General features: G+C 43.9%; 1 protein-coding gene across 12 annotated transcripts in view; it reads right to left on the bottom strand.

Annotated features, from left to right (window-relative positions):
* DNAH9 (dynein axonemal heavy chain 9) overlaps window positions 1-15857 on the bottom strand; it is a 313704-nt gene that overhangs the window by 81098 nt on the left and 216749 nt on the right. For all 12 annotated transcript variants that reach the window (XR_011523200.1, XR_011523198.1, XR_011523197.1 and 9 more), the window contains 3 exons: window positions 9719-10144; window positions 4076-4195; window positions 1467-1655 (listed from right to left, as the gene is read on the bottom strand). Coding sequence is in view for 7 of the 12 variants with exons in the window: in XM_070561099.1 (XP_070417200.1) it covers window positions 1467-1655; window positions 4076-4195; window positions 9719-10144 (735 nt within the window). In the remaining 5 variants the exon portion in view is untranslated. The remainder of the gene's footprint in view (window positions 1-1466; window positions 1656-4075; window positions 4196-9718; window positions 10145-15857) is intronic.

Below are 15857 nucleotides of genomic sequence, written 5' to 3'. Positions count from 1 at the left end.
TTTCACTTAGCGTATGGTTTTTGAGGTTCACACATCTGCCTTTTTAACGCCCCCGTCCCTCTCTTCTCTGCAGTTTATCTTCCCAGTTACCTCAGGGAAATCTCTCCAATGCATCTCCTGTCCCTTCCATCATACCTACTAAGGATACGAATGGCCAGTGCTATGCCATCCAGAAAACCTGGAAAGGGAGAGGTGCCCCTGGAGGTTCTTGCCCTGGGATCAGAAAGGAATCTCAGAGGAATTGTTTTCCTTTATAATCTTATGCATTCTAGTTTATGCACTGAAAAACATTGTGAGAAGGGAGTCCTAGGTTCTACCATGGCACAAGGTGCTTGAGAACCCCAAACAAAGCCAGCAAAATTCTTGCTAAGCTGCCACTGAGTTCCTCATCTTCATGCACTCAGTAACGATTGTCCTTTCAACAATTTCCTTTTCCACATATGTTCAAGATCAATAAATAGCAGGCTTATTTCCTAGTACTGCAACAGTTTTTAAACTACTATTTAACAAATCATTACGCGAGGAAGATTTTATGAGCTAATCCGTGAAACCAACCATCGCTAGACAATATGGGTTTTGTGTTCTAAGGAGACACCTACAAATGAAATTTGGAATATATTCCTTACTGCATGTGGTGAATTTTCTGTGCTGACTATAGGATAGCTGCTTTTTATGAACCTAATCTCCTCCACTGGACCATGAACTTCCGGCAGGCATCCTGCTCTTGAAAGTCTTTTGTACTTCCTGTCTAGTGGAGCTGTAGGACATCTTGAACTCTCAGGGAATATTTGTGGACTGAGGACTACGAGGGATGTGGAAGTAGAAGGTAATATTAGGAATTATTCTGACTACAGGCTCCAGGCACAACCCTGAGTCTTCTCCAGTCAGGAACTAGCATTTCTGTCACTTTATCATTTCAGAATAGGGGGAGGAGTTGAGAGCAAGATCCACCCACTTACACTAAGAGGACAAGCTGAGTCCACATGACCGAAGTACCAAAGTAGAGGAGACTGTTGTCATCAGGGTGTCTGTGAGCGATGGGCCCGGGACCAAGGTGCAGTGCAGAACCTGGGAGAGGAGCCTTGCCAACTGCCACTATGTCTTCCCAAGAACAGGGAGATTGGGAGGAAACACGGGGTGCTTTTTGGCGTCCCTCAGGTTTTACAGTTTGAGAAGTGCTGCGAGACAGCCTGCTGCGCGGTGGACCAGCCTTCCCGTGGAAGGCCGCCCCATTAAGAGGAAAGATGCTGTCTTCAGGCGGCCTAGAGGGCAGTGGATGGCAATGTAGGGCAGTGTGGAAGGACATGGCTGCATATGTCCCATTCCTGGATCCCAGAGATCACTAGGGGATGCTGAGGTGGAGGTAAGTATGCCAGAAGGGACTAGAAGATTTGGGTTATTATCGTCATGTGGTTCACTGGTAGCCCCAGGCTGACGTGGTTAGAAGAAATTCAGGCTGCATGTACCTTCAGCTGGCTCAGGTAGGGTCTCCAGGTCCCGTCCACGAGGCTCTGCCGGTATTTCTTTGTAAAGAAGCCGAGGTACGAAATGAAAGCCGTAATAAGCAAAACGTCTCCACATAATTTCCTTTCCTGTTGTTTGAAGTTCTGCACAGCTTCTGCCCACCTCACATTTTCCGAAGCAAGTCCTCCCACCTACCATTTCAAAGACCAGAGAGGAGAGAAGAGTCATCATCCCGCAGGCTGTAGAGAGCCATGGATTCTGTTGTAGAGAATGCACAGTGCATGCTTAGTAGCAGAATGACCCAGACACCATTGATGTGGCCCTTTTGATCAATGGGATCTGTACTGGCTGCAGCAAACATTTCAGTAAGCAAGCCCTTGCTGTGTGCTATGCACTATGTGGGCTGTGGGAAGAAGACAGGTTTGGAATGCAGGCTTCCAGGCTCTGCCTTTTACAGGTATGCAGATGAATACCACCCACCTCCAAGAGCTGTTGAGGGAATTAAATATGACTGTGTATATTAATCACTTAGCACAATGCCTGGTCCACAAAACGTATTAGAAAATTATGCACCTCTCTCTTCTCCTCTCCAAATACTGGGGATATGAAAACAAATAAAATCAATTCCATGAGCTATAAATAATTCACAATGGGCGGGGAGATAGACATGGTAATTAAGACATAGAGTTAGAAGGACTGAAATGTGGGTGTGTACAGAGGAGCAAGGCTGTGGAATACGTCCTGACTCTGCCAACCCACTTTGACATGGCACACCCCTCCAAGGGCACCTTCTCGGTGGTGGAGCAACATCCTTTTCACAGAGGACTGCTAGGTGTAGCTTAGTATCTGTGTTATGACTTATCTTTTTGTCTTCCTTGAAAGATGGTACCATAGAATGTCAGAGCAGGGAGAGAACATAGGGATTTGCCCACCCAACCATTCCCATGCCCATTTTTAGATTACATAGATAAAGACTAGAAAGTTGAAGTATATTGCCAGAACCTCCAGGTCAGTAGAGGCAGGGCTGGCTTCAGAGCCCATGCATCCTGACTCCTAGAGCAGAGTACCACACTGCCTTCCACGAGGACCAACTCAGAAAACGCTCCAGCTGGGCAAAGAAGGCTGCGCTAAGTTCTGGAAACCAAACAGGGAACTGGATGGAAGATGGGCCAGCCAGTAGGTCTGGAGCACTTCTTGAAGGTTTCAGAGGAGCTGTCTCCAGACTAAACTTTTCAGCTAAACCTCTCCTCTCAAAGCCATGCAGCAGCAGGTTAGACACACCACTGCACACATACTTGTGGAATAGCCTCTCCCTCCTAAAGTGTGACTCGGTCCAGTGATTGTTATGACTCATTTCTCCCTAAACTAGAAAATCCGACTTTGTTACACAAATAAACAGTGGCTGGAATAAACGTACAGAGGCATCGACTCCACTTCCCTTCATTGGTGAGGAGAGTGCCGTCAAGGCTCTCGGAAGAGAAATCACATCCAGTGGACTCAGCTTTGCAGGAGCCCAGCTGATTTATGATGAGAAACACAAGCCCCAAGGGATTCGAAGAGGCCTCAAATTGTTTGACACTCTTCTCATTAAGAGTTGGTGTCTGTGCTCCCTCTCCTTGAAGCTGTGACTGCTTTGACCAGTAGAAGACAGCAGAAGTGATGTTGTCCTGGTTTTCGGGGACCACACAACAGACTGGGACCTTTACTTCCTGTCTCTTTGAACACTTCCTCTTGGAGCTTTGAGTCACCATGTAAGACATCCGATTACTCTTCTTGAGCGATTTGAGACTCCGTGGAGAGGAAGAGGGGCCCAGCCAAGCCCACCCTTCCAGTTGTCCCTGCCAAGGAGCATGTGAAAGAAGTTGTCTTGGACCCTCAAACCAGCCCAGCCACCAGCTGAACAACACTGAGTGGCCCCAGTTGGCACCACATGGAGCGACTGGCCAGCTGAACCCCGCCCGAGCTCCTGACCCACAAACTTGTGAGATTTAACAACATGGTTATTGTGTTAAATCACTAATTTTGGAGTAATCTGTTATGCAGCAACAGACATCCATAACACAAGCCCCCTGCTCTGACCCTCAGATTTATTTCTCAGGGAGGCCAGAGCCTGTGTGTGTCTATATCAATCTTTGTGCGCGCGTGTGAGTGTGTGTGTGCATGTGCATATGGGCAAGGTCATGTTCAGAAAGGCTCGGGGTCAATCAATCTCATCCTTTTCTTTCTATCTCAGTTCTTAGTCCTGGCCACACGCTAATTATCAACCATTACACAGGAAAGAGCTTCAGAGTTCGCCTCTCAAATGCTGGCTTTGTCTTTTAACGCTTCCTCTGGTCGATGCACACATATGTAAGCATGTCACGTCTCGCACGGCTGCCTGATAGATCCACTGTTCCCACTCTTCCAACCATCCCTGTAGGAAAACTCCTTTGACCAGACCAGGGTGTGCATTCACACTTTTCTCCGGATTCATCCCTGCATCCTAGCACATTTTAATGTTTCCCCCCAAGTCAAAGCGGCGCTAAGCTGTGCTCATCTATTTCGCACCTCTGCGGTACTTGACAAGCTCTGCTAATATAATTAAAGCTCAGCCACTGCGGCTCACACTCACCAGGCGATTTGCAAGGGAGATGGTGCCTGCGGTCACTTCAGCTTCCTGCTGACATTTGAGTTTGTCTGCCGTTGCTTTCTCAAACTTGGCTGTGAGTTTGCCCAGGTTCTCATTAAGGCGCTGTTCAGGAAGGAACACAAGATCTCTCAGTAATTCCAGCCCAAGTCGCCCCCAGTGCTTCTGAGAGAGGATTCACGAGGAGGTGATTCTTAAGCAAGGCCCCCAGGGGAAGCTGTCAGGGACTGGGGGACGCTGGCAGGGAAGGGAAAAATTAGGGGTGATCTCAGAAGAGTCCCAGGGGAAGTCCAGAGCAGTCCTGACCCAAAGGAGAGAGCTGAGCTTTCCTCATCCAGCACCTCAGCCACTGGTTCAGGGCCAGGAGGGACTTGGAGAGGGTGTGCAAATTCTGTCTCTCCTGTGCTGGGGACAAATGGGTTCCAGTAGGCTGCCAAAAAAAGTGCAGGTGCTGTTATTAGAACCAAAGGCCCTGAAAATGGTCAGAAGGGTCCCAAGGGGGCCTGGGAGGCACACACACTGTCTCTCCTACAGCAGGTCTGACTTTGGCATTGGGCTTCCTATAATCTAAGTCCTCCCCTTGTTTTAGGTCCTAGGAGTACAAGACAACTTTGGCTTAACCTGATCTGTTCTCTCCCATTATCCCAAAGTAGAGGAACATTTTTGAAACGGTCATGGTTTCAGGTTTTTTTAAAATTTATTAAGAATTTAGAATTGAAGCACATAGTTTTGTTGCCCCCAGAATACATATTTGCATACACAAAGACACATGGACACAGGGCAGATACCTCCAGATACTCTCATTTCTATGCAATAACTTGGGTTTGAGCAGCTCTGATGGTCATTACCAAGCCACAAGAGAAATCAATTAAGGGCCAAGTTTACACAGCCAAGCAGTTTGAAAGCAGGTGGTGAGTCATCCAAGTAACAATGGCAGGCTGGCCAGACTCATTTGCTTCCTCTCCTTCTCGAGACTTCTCTCTAATGATTATGAAGCAATTTAAAAAGTCATAACACCAAGCACCTGTTGAGGACCATTGGAGGATGAGGGATTCCAATGGATTTATGGAAGACCACGCCGGTAGGAGAAGAAACTGCCAGGGCAAGGCAGAGGAAGCTGCAACCTTGAGTTGGCCTCAGTTCACCAAAAGGGAAGCTCATCAGCCCTGCAGACCCCATATACACTGGGGATTTGGAAATGTCAGGTGTGATTGAGGGCGATGTTGAAAATAAGAGGGTTAATTGGAAGCCTATTCATCCCCCTCCCCATATCTCCATCCCCATGCCCAGCATGCAATGCTACCAGGCAGGAGACTCAACAGGGGCAGAGAAAAGACAACACAGTCTGCTATTTAGGATGCATCCAGCATAACTCATCTGGTCGTGAAAGCAAATTCTGCCAGTCAACCAGTTCTGCCCTTGCCTGCAAAGCCAGAATCATCTTTTGATCACTGCTCTTGTAAACATGAAAGGACAAGAAGACATTTGAAGAAAACTTAGATTAAGATAAACAAGAAGAAAACAATGACCTGGGAAAAAGAGAGAACTTCAGTTACAAAAACAACAACAAAGCCTAAAGCCCTTCAGAAGTAGTTTCTTGTAGAGATTCAAGGTGTTTTGTCTATAAAACAAGAAGAGGATGCTAGTAAAAAAACTGTTGTGGAAATTATCATTATTATTAATGTAAAAAGTAATAAATTCAAAGGAAGGGTTAAAAGACGAATTTGAGGTAATCTAGAAAGTATAAGGAAACATAAAGTGACAAAAAGATGAGAGAAAATAGAGGATCCATCAGAACGTCCACCATCCAACCAATATGTGTTCCAGAAAATAAGATTAAAAAAGGAACAGAAGGGAGATTACTAAAGAAATAATACAAAAGAATTTTCCAGAGCTGAGGAAAACAAGTCCCTACATACCAAGCACAATAAATAAAAACAGGCTGGCAGCGAAGCACATCCATGTGAAGTTTCAGACACCAAGAATAAAGAAAAAATGGAAAGACTTCCAGAAAGGGAGAAACACAGGGCATCAGAAAAGGAACGAGACCCTGACCGTTCATCAGACTTCTTACCTAATGAGAGGACAAAGCATTGAGAGTTCTAAGGGGAAAAATCGACAACCCAGAATTCAAAACTCAGCATAATTGTCAGTTCAGTTTAAAAAATAAAGACATTTCCAGACTGGAACTATTCAGAAAATGTACCTCTTACTTAATATTTCTGAGAAAGCTACTTAAGAATGAGCCTTAGCAAAACAAGAGAAGAAATCAAGAAAGGAAAGGCACGGTGTCCAGAAGTCATTGGAACCAACCCAAGAAAGTAGTGAAACGTGTTTACTCGCCAACACTGATTGGAGCTGGGAGTCGGGGACAAGGGAGAAAAGTCTTGGGGACAAAAGAGGACTTGATAGAATACTGGATTGGATGAAGAGTTTAAAAGTAATTTAGGCTAAGTAAAAGGAACTAATGGAGGAGAAAAAAAAAAAACAAAGGAAAGTAGAAATTCAAGGGGGAAAATGGTTGTATAAAAAAAGGCAATGTAATTATAGTGTACCACTTAGATCTGCTATGACGCTATAGACATGTTGACAGAACATAAGTGGAATTTACTGATTTTTTAACTTTTTGAATTAGTCAATGGACACAGCATGGGACACTTAATTTTGGTTATAGAACAGAATGTAGATTTTTCAGTCTTGGTGATTAAAAAGCAACAGTAACGATAAGTAATGATAACTGGAGTTGGGAGGTGGAAGGCAGGGAGAAAACCTGAAGGACAGGGTAACAGCTTCATCTTGCAAACTGAGGGCTCCAAGGAAGCTGCTCTATGTGACAGAACAAGAAATAAAGGCTACATCAACTAAAAATGGTTGCCATAATGATAATGGGAAGACATAGGTGAACATCTTAGGGCCCCTTCCAGCAGAAAGACACCCCGAGTAAGATACATCAAGAAACAGGATGTCAGCACGGTTCATAGACAGAAGCCAGAAATTCAAATGAGCAGAGGCCAGGACGATCACGGAAACTGGTCAGAAGAGTCTAGTGCTGAAAAAAATAGGAGTTAGTGGGGACTATGGCAAAACCGTCTGTTTGAATGGCAGGCCATTACTTAACTCCAGGATCAGTTAATGATATGTAGGAGTCTTTTGATTATTTTAAGACTGGCCAGAAATCAGATTTTTACAAAAAGCTCCTGTTGTGTTAAATGTTGGCAATTAATTAAATCGTTTTGAACACTACGTGCGGGTCAAATAAAACACATTTATGCCACTGGGTAGCAAGCCCTGAGTGGCACCAATAACCAGTTGAAACAGAGAAAAGAATTAAAATGGCAGGAGGCTGTTGTTTCTCATTAGAAGCCCTTCTCTACTATTGGATATTTTACTTACGGTGAGTATATGCTCGATGAAACGTCTTGCTTGTTTTTATTACTATTATTTTCATAAATTGTAACATTAATATATGTTCATAACAGAAAAAAGAAAATACAGATAACAAACAAAAAAATTTTTAAATCTACCACCCAGAAATAATCACCACTATTTACATTTTTATGTATTTTAATCATATATATAATCAAATTGAAATTATATTGTATAATCTGTTTTGAAATATGCTTTTTTCACTTTATGCATCTTGAATATAAAATTTACTTGGAATGATCCTAAAATCCTAAAACTAAAGCTTAGGGTGGTGCAAGTGGAGAAGGCTGGCAGTGGTCTCAGTGACACAGAGGGAAGAATTTCCTTACCCTCGTGGGCCTCCATGTTAGCGATGGGTGTTAGCCCATTTCCTCTGTTATTGGGGGGAGTGCCCCAACTCTTGGGATGTTGATAGGCATGCGGATAAGCAAAGGATGGAGAGGAGGTTGTTAAAAGTGAGAATACATTTTTTCAGAAAATATTTTGGCAGAAAAGTAGCGCCTTCCTAAGGTAGCCAAGTATTTCAAAAATATTCTTATTTCACAGGTTGAGTGGGCCCATCGTGTGAATGTTGGCTACTGAAAAAGTATAAACATTTTGAAAACATTCCTTTTGCACCAAATGTTCCTTTAGTTAAAATAACTTGTGAAAAGAGATCTTTGAAAATGCAGTTCCCGTGACACTTTTCTGGGAGAGACTGAAGGATATGAAAATTATTGGGAGGTCTTTTCCCCCAAAAGGCAGTCGCGGGGATGTTATGGTGTTTCGTACTTGGTGTTCTTTGAAGAGGGCCATTGTTAGGGTGATCATCGCCGGTTTTAAGTAAGCTGGTCCATGAACATCTGGGTTTACAAAGCAAACATATTGAGAGGAGATTAGTTGCTTTGCCAACATATCTTTTCTTTAGAGAGAGATTGGTTGCAAGGACCTTTGAATGAGAGCCTTTAGCCATAGATTTTAATCTAACAACCAATAAACCTATGAAACTTGAAGCATGCAGAATTTCTACAATCTTACTTTTCACAATTTGTAAAACCCTTTTTATCATCAGGAGAAATTTGCAGCAAAAATCTTACTTGCTTGGAATGTATGTGTAGAAATGAAAGATCCAGGAACGTTTTGGGTTGAGCTTGATCACAGTAGTGACTGATTACCAGGGCCTGCACATGCATGTGATGGCACATGCAGCTGAGGAAGGAGGAGAGGGAGCAGAAGGAGAGTAGAGGCAAGCAGTCCTCAGAGGCAGTGGTAACCACAGGGGTGGCCCAGCTCCCCGCACTCCTACTGGCCGGGCTCTGGGCTCCTGCTTCAAAACATTCTCTCTTTTCATCCTCACAGCAGTCTCATGGAGGGGGGACATTACTGTGCCAATTTTACTGCAGGAAACTGAAGTTTGGGCATTTTAAAGACCTTTCTAGAGGTCACACATCAGTAAATATTACAGTTTGAATTGGAAATGAGGTCTACCAATGGATTTTTAGCTACTACGCCACCCTACGGGGTTCCAATTTCTACCTCTCGCTTTGGTAGGATCTATCTTAATGGCAAAGGTGGAGTTTGAGGGATATCTCTCTCAAATAGGTGTGAATCCAAAATCACCCCATCCTCCAATCCTGGGTGAGGCAGCTATAATCAAAATATCAGTGAGAGGTTAATAAAAGCTAATGACACCACAGTTTTATATTTACGGTCAAAGGACTGCCCCCAAACCACAATATACTGCTTGCTTTGAAAAGCTTCAACACAACAATGCAGAGAACAGAAAACACGCCCAGCAGGCCCACATGTCCACATGGCTGAGCTGGCCAGAACTGAAGATAAGAGGTGCAAAAGGTGGGATGGGGGGCTAACACCTACATTTCAAAGGGGAAAAAGAAAGGATCTCCAATTTTTGATCTTTTGTTCTTCACCATAGATGTGCAAAAATGTTAAATTCATTTGCAGCTAATAAGATAACCATTGGCTCTGTGGATAACACGGTCCATCTATTATACACACCTATCTGTCATCTTTTCTTTCCTCACAGGAAAAGGAGAAAATCTTTTAGGAGCAAAGCATAAACCAATGGTCCAGTGGATTTGTCTTGTTTGGACTACAGTGTTTGAGAAAGAAATTTTAAAAGTTGCCTCTGGATGCCAGGTGGCAGGTGTTTGTATTAGACGCAGCCTAGTGAGGGGATGGGGCTGTTATGGCTTCACTTACCGCAATCTTGGCTTTAATGGCTGCCAGCTTCTCCTGGGCAGCAGTGAGGTCCGCGGTGGCTTTGCTCAAAGCTTGGCGCTTGGGTTCCACATCACAGAACACCTCGTAGAACCTCACAATGTTTATGACCCAAGAACAGAGGCCCGCAGCTGCATAAGACTTGGTGGCCACAAACTCTGGGCTGAACTCAGGGTCCTGCAGATATGGCCTGATGGCCTTGAGGCAGTTCTCGTGAATGTTCTCTTTGTCGAAATTGATTAGGGAGTCCAGGAAGCTGTCCACTTTGGCCATGGTGACCTTAGCGGCCTTCCAGCTCCGGTCCTTGGGCACCCTGCCCCCGGGGGCCGTGAGCGCCATCACGGCAGCGCTGACGTTGCTGACAGCCAGAGGTGGAGAGCCAAAGGACTTCAGCTCTGTGAGATTGGTCTGGGAAAGGAGAAGCAGGTCGTTAGAGGAAAATGAACGGGCTTTCTTTGCCCTCGGCCACTAATGGAGTCAGGCTCTGGGGTGATCAATCTGAAAGGGCTGCTTTGAAGCCTGCAGCAGCCCTCTGAATTTTAAATATCATGACCCATCAAAAGCAAACCAAAGCTACTCTCCAGCAGCTTCTGACTTCCACGAATGTTAGCTGAGACCCAGCTCTGTTCTTTTTGCACTTTAACTGACTTGTGGCCCATTATAAACACACAATTATTTCACAACCAACTGAAAAATATAAGGATGCTAACACACTCTGAAATATGTAGCATGACATGAATAAAAGATACGGTTATTATAAATTAATTTACATCCAGACTGAAGAGAATAGCACTGTAACCCAACTAATATATTTTTATTTAATTAAACTGCTTTGTTCCATGAGCTTGTTCTAACTAGACTTGACTGTCCTGATAGCAAAGCGGCATTTTCTGCCAAGAAATAATTCAGACAGAAAGCTAGGCACAGCCTGTGCAGTGGCTGCCTCTGCCTAGATGTCGGTTTGTCCTTTGCTCTAAGTTTCACTTGCTCCAGAAGGATATGGCTGAAAAGCGTGACCTCGGCAAGCCACTTAAACTTTCCAGGTCTCAGCATTTTCATCTGTAAATTTGTAGCAGGGAGACCTGTTAATTGGTAAGTGAAATTGTGTCATAAATGTGTTAGGGAGTTGACTTAAGTTTTGTTGTGATGGTCAATGAGAAGCCTATGATTTCAGAAGCACTGGCTTTCGGGCTGATTTTGTAAGTAAGGGGAAGGAAATCTTAATTTCAAAGATCAGATCATTGTGTCAAATTAATTTTGGGGTGCTCTTGGGCCTAGAAATCTACAAGCAAGGGGAATTATTTCTAGCACCCAATCAGAGTACCTAGGAAGATGCTCCATTTGCCTTTGCAACTGTTTTCACATTTGGTCATGACCAACCTGTCATGGGCAGAAATGTAGGGGAGCACAAGTGTGGGAGGTATGCTAGCGTACCTTTCAGAGTGGCCTCCGCTAGGTGAGAGAGGGCAAAGTGAGAACATACAATCAGAAACAAAAAACCCAGAATTTAAAGATAGTTTAAGTTAAGCATGTTCAATGTACTGAATTAAGAAACTACAAAAATGTGTAAAGATGAAATTCAATTTTATAACCAAGATACATCATTGTTAATATTTCAGTGTAATTGTAACCGTGGGCCCTCCAAGACCAGTTCAACTGACCCCATCTTATCAACAGAGTGATTGAGTGGTTTTTCAGGAACTGGGACCTCTTGTTCAGTTCAGGCCAATTGAGACCATCAACCCATCATGGGCCTGTGCACATGCTCGAGAAGTGGCCTTTTTGACGTCAAGGAGGTAAACACTCCACCCTCAGATCATGGTAACGCCATGATTTTGTGAACATGCATCCTACGAAGAGGCATGAAAGCTTGACTACACTTGCACAGATCAGCAACCACCTCACTTCTCCTTACCTCCAATCATCTATCTCCACACTTCAGACCGCCCTGCCCTTCATCCCATAAAGCGTGCGCCAAGGCCTCGATCTGGGAGACAGACCTGAGAGCATATGCCCCCATCTCCTTGCTGATCAATTTCACAAAATAAAGCTTCATTTCTTCTGCTGAAAGCTGATGCTGTAACAATTGGCTTTTTAAATGTGCATCGGATAGGAGAACTCCATTTGTGCAGTAACATAATTCCTTCCAGTCTTTTTTATATTCATTATATCTACAAATTAATCATGACTCTTCTGGTATTAGTGACAGAAAACCCAGCTGAAGTACAAAGGGAGATTTTCTCGCTCACGCATCTGGGAGGATGGGCTTGGAACTAGATGCAAGGACGAGTGGAAGGGCGTTTTGGATGTTTGTAGGATGCTGTGGACTGTCTCTTGTTTCTTCCTTCTGTGCACGAATTTCTTTTTTGCATTCCAGTTTCTTTGTGTTGCAAGGCATACTGCCTACCTCTCTGACCTCAACTTGGGCCACCTTCTCTGTCTCTCTCGAAGCTCTAGCCACAGTTGACTCCTCCCAGCATACTGAGTTGCCAGGCTCATTATCACCTCAGGACCTCTGCATGGAACACTTCTTCCTAAGCCATTTGCATGGCTGATCCTTTCTCATCCGTCAAGACCTCAATTCAGATGTCCCCACTCAGAAAGAGTCTCCCTGCCAGCCTCCCCCTCCTAGTTGTTTCCTATCCAGGCACCCTGATGATCTTCAGAGAACTCACAGCAATTGGAAACAATTAACACTTTTTCCTTGTCAAATTACTTTATTTCTCTTCTTCATGAGAACAGGGACCCCATTTGTCTTGCTAACCACTGTAGCCTTGGTGCCTAGAAGAGAAAGTGGCACACAGTAGGTACTCATCACCATGCACGTTGAACAACTGAAAGGAATGAATGGGTGCCGGCAGCTCCAGGCTCACATCCATCACTTTGCAACCGGAAGGGAAGGAGACTTTCTCTAATGCAAGTCAAAATAAAAAAGTCCTGGGAAATGATCTTGTTTCCTTAGGCAGGGCTCCTGTAACCAATCACCGCGGGGCAGGCGACATGGTATTACTGGAACAGGAACACAAGGCTGGAAGAAACATTTCTCAGAAGAAGACAGACGTGGTTTTGAGCTAGCAAACATCAGGCGCGCTCCGCTCCCTCCACCCGACTTCTGCCTTAGGGCTCTAGTTCTAGTTGCTGCCTTGGCCTTCACTGCTCTTCCCAGGCGTCTGCCTGATGAATTTGCTCTTCTCCAAGTTTCTCTCCAACTCCTTCTCAAGGAGACCCACACTGATCGCCGCCTTTCCTACTGCAACTTCCGCCTCCTCCCACCCTCCTCCCCAGCTGCTCCAGCCCCAGAGCTCCTCCTTACTCTGCTCTACATTTTTTCTTTTTCCACAGCATCTGTCCTGTTCTAATGCATTGTATAAATTACGTTTTCATTATGCTTCTTGTCTCTCACCCCTCACCTGTGATGGAATATAATTTTCACAGAGGCAGCAATCTTTGTTCATGGATGTATCACATGCACCCAGAAGAGTGCCTGGTGCACAGAGGCCAGTCGATAAGTCTTTGTTGAGTGAGTGAGTGAATGAATAAATGTGTGTGCACAGCCATTCATTAGGTAAAGGGGGATACACTGGTAAATAAGAAAGGCAAAGTCCTTTTGCTCATTCAGGTTGGGGAAAGAGGCAACAAAGACGTCAACCTTTGATAGTTTGGATAGTAAGAAGTGCTTTGAAAAAAACCCCAGGTTAATGGGATAGAGGATTCTTGAGGAGTGATGATTCCATTTTAGTTAGGGAGGGAGATCTGGGAAGGTTACTTTAAGAACGTGACATTTCAGCTGGGATGACAATGACAATGACGGGAAAGAGGCAGCTCTATAGAGATCTGCAGGGGGGCTCTTCCAGGAGCATGAATCTGCAAGTGCAGAGGCGGGAGGCAGAACCAGCTTGGCCACTGTGTAGAGGGTGGAGGTCAGGAGAGTGGTGGAGAGGAGAGAGGAGAGGCAGTCAGGGCCAGAACGCCAGGGGACCCAGAGTCATGGGGAGGAGTGTGACTTCACTCTAACTTCAGTGGGAAGCAATCGGAAAGTTTTCAGCAGGGAGTGAAATGATCTGGTTTTTCTCTGAGAGCTTGCTGTGGTGTGGACCCACTGCGGCAGGGCGGGGGCGGACACGAAGCACATGTGAAGGGGGCTGGGTATTGTCCAGGCAGGGGACTGAGGCCCCTTGGGCCAGGGCTTTATTCATGGAGACGATGAGAAGTGAATTGGATTTGGGACATAGTTTGGAGACAGTGTAGGCAGAACTTATGGATCATTTTAAGAGGAGGCATGAGAGAAAGTCACTCGTTATTTTTAAAGTTGGTATACCATCAGATGGATGACTCACAATTTATGCAAAACAGATTCAATTTCTGTAAACCTTGGTCATTTCCACAAATTTACCATATGGATAATGCTTTGCTGGACATTCGTATACATAAATCTGGTGAAAATCTTAGATTAGTTCTTCAGGATAATATTCCTAGATCTGGATTTATGGGGTCAAAGAGTAGGAAGATTTTTAGTGTTCTTTGTACATACTATCAGATTATTTCCCAGAAATTCCAATTCCATCATCAGTGTTTGAGAGAGTCTATATATACTCCCATCCTTTTCAACAACTGGTAACATTATTTAAATTTTTTTTCAATTTAATAGACTTAAGTGGGATCATAATATTGGCATAATTCATATGTGTGAATATATTTACTAGTGATGATAAACATTTTTTTCGTGTTTTTAAGCTATTTGAATTTCCTGTTTTGTGAATTGCTTGGCGTTGACTTTTGCCTACATTTCTACTGGGCCATTTGTCTTTTTCTTTTTGATTGCTGTATTAGTCAGCATCCCTGCAGGCAAGAAGATGATACAACACACTGGCGAACGTGAGGAGAGCTAACTCAAGGAACTATTCCTAAAAGTGTGGCTTGAAGAAACCTAAGAGATAGTGTGTTACCATGGGCTAGGAATGTTAGGCGGGGTGGAGCTGGGGTGGCTCCATTTCCATCCCTGGGCCTGAAGGGACAAGAGGAAGATGTGGTTAGCAGAATCTGGAGAAAAAGTGAGAGAAAGACAGAGAGAGAGAGAGAGAGTGAGAGAGAGAATCCTGCGGAGAGCGAACCTGACAGGAGGTATCATCTTCACCTGAGGGCAGGATGGGGCCAAAGGAATGAACACCTTGATCTTGCTCTCTCCCTCCTTCCAGTCCCTTGCTGGCGCTCATCTTGGCAAAGGTGACTGGAAGCCAGAGGGCTAGTGAGGACCTTTGATGCAATAGATGCAAGTCAGTCTCCCACATCATGGAAAAACAGAGCAGGGAAGGGCAAAGAATAAATGGGCAGGGAGGGAGACAAATGGTAGATTTCCAGCACAATTTATGAAAGCTCTCTATATACTAAAAATATTAACTCTTTTCTTTTCAAATTTAAAAAATTTGTTTATGATATCCTGTGATATATAGAGATTTAGCTTTTATGTAGCCAAAGTTAATAATCCTTTTCCAGGTGATATCATCCTTTGTTTTTATGTTTAGAAGGGTCTTTCACATATATTAAAACTGATCTGAACTTATGATAATTTTTCAAGGTTTTTTACAGTTTCGTTTCTTTCTTATTGTTAACTGTTTTATAAGGCAACACTATATTGTCCTTTCGTTAAAAGAATAAATATTTATTATGAGATTTTAGCAAAAGTAAAGATGAAAACAAGAAGAACTCATAATTTTACTACCAAGAGATAAACATTAGTTATATCTTGGTGTGTTTCATTATAAATACATATACAGCAGCATTTTCCCCCCTTGGGCTTCCGTCATCACATCACCTTCTTTTTTTGACCTTCTTGTCTCTCTTTTCTAAGGACAATTGTGAGCACATTTAAGGCCCACCAGGATAATCTCCCCATGTCAAGATGCTTAACTGAATCACTTCTACAAAGTCACTTTTGCCAAATGAAGTAAAATTCATGAGTCCCAAAGAGTAGAACAAGAATCTTTGTGATGGAGAAGGGCCTAACTCAGCCGCCATGTTGCTCTATCAGACAACGGTACCTCGTATTTGGCACAGAGAAATATTTGCACATATGCAATAAAGATGTGTGCACAAGAATATCTGTATTAGGAGAAAAGAAAAT

This window comes from Equus przewalskii, chromosome 10 (genome assembly GCF_037783145.1).
Source record: "Equus przewalskii isolate Varuska chromosome 10, EquPr2, whole genome shotgun sequence".
In the NCBI taxonomy this organism is placed as follows: Eukaryota; Metazoa; Chordata; class Mammalia; order Perissodactyla; family Equidae; genus Equus; species Equus przewalskii.
Note: the sequence above shows the minus strand (reverse complement) of the source record. Positions and strands in the feature narration are given on the sequence as shown.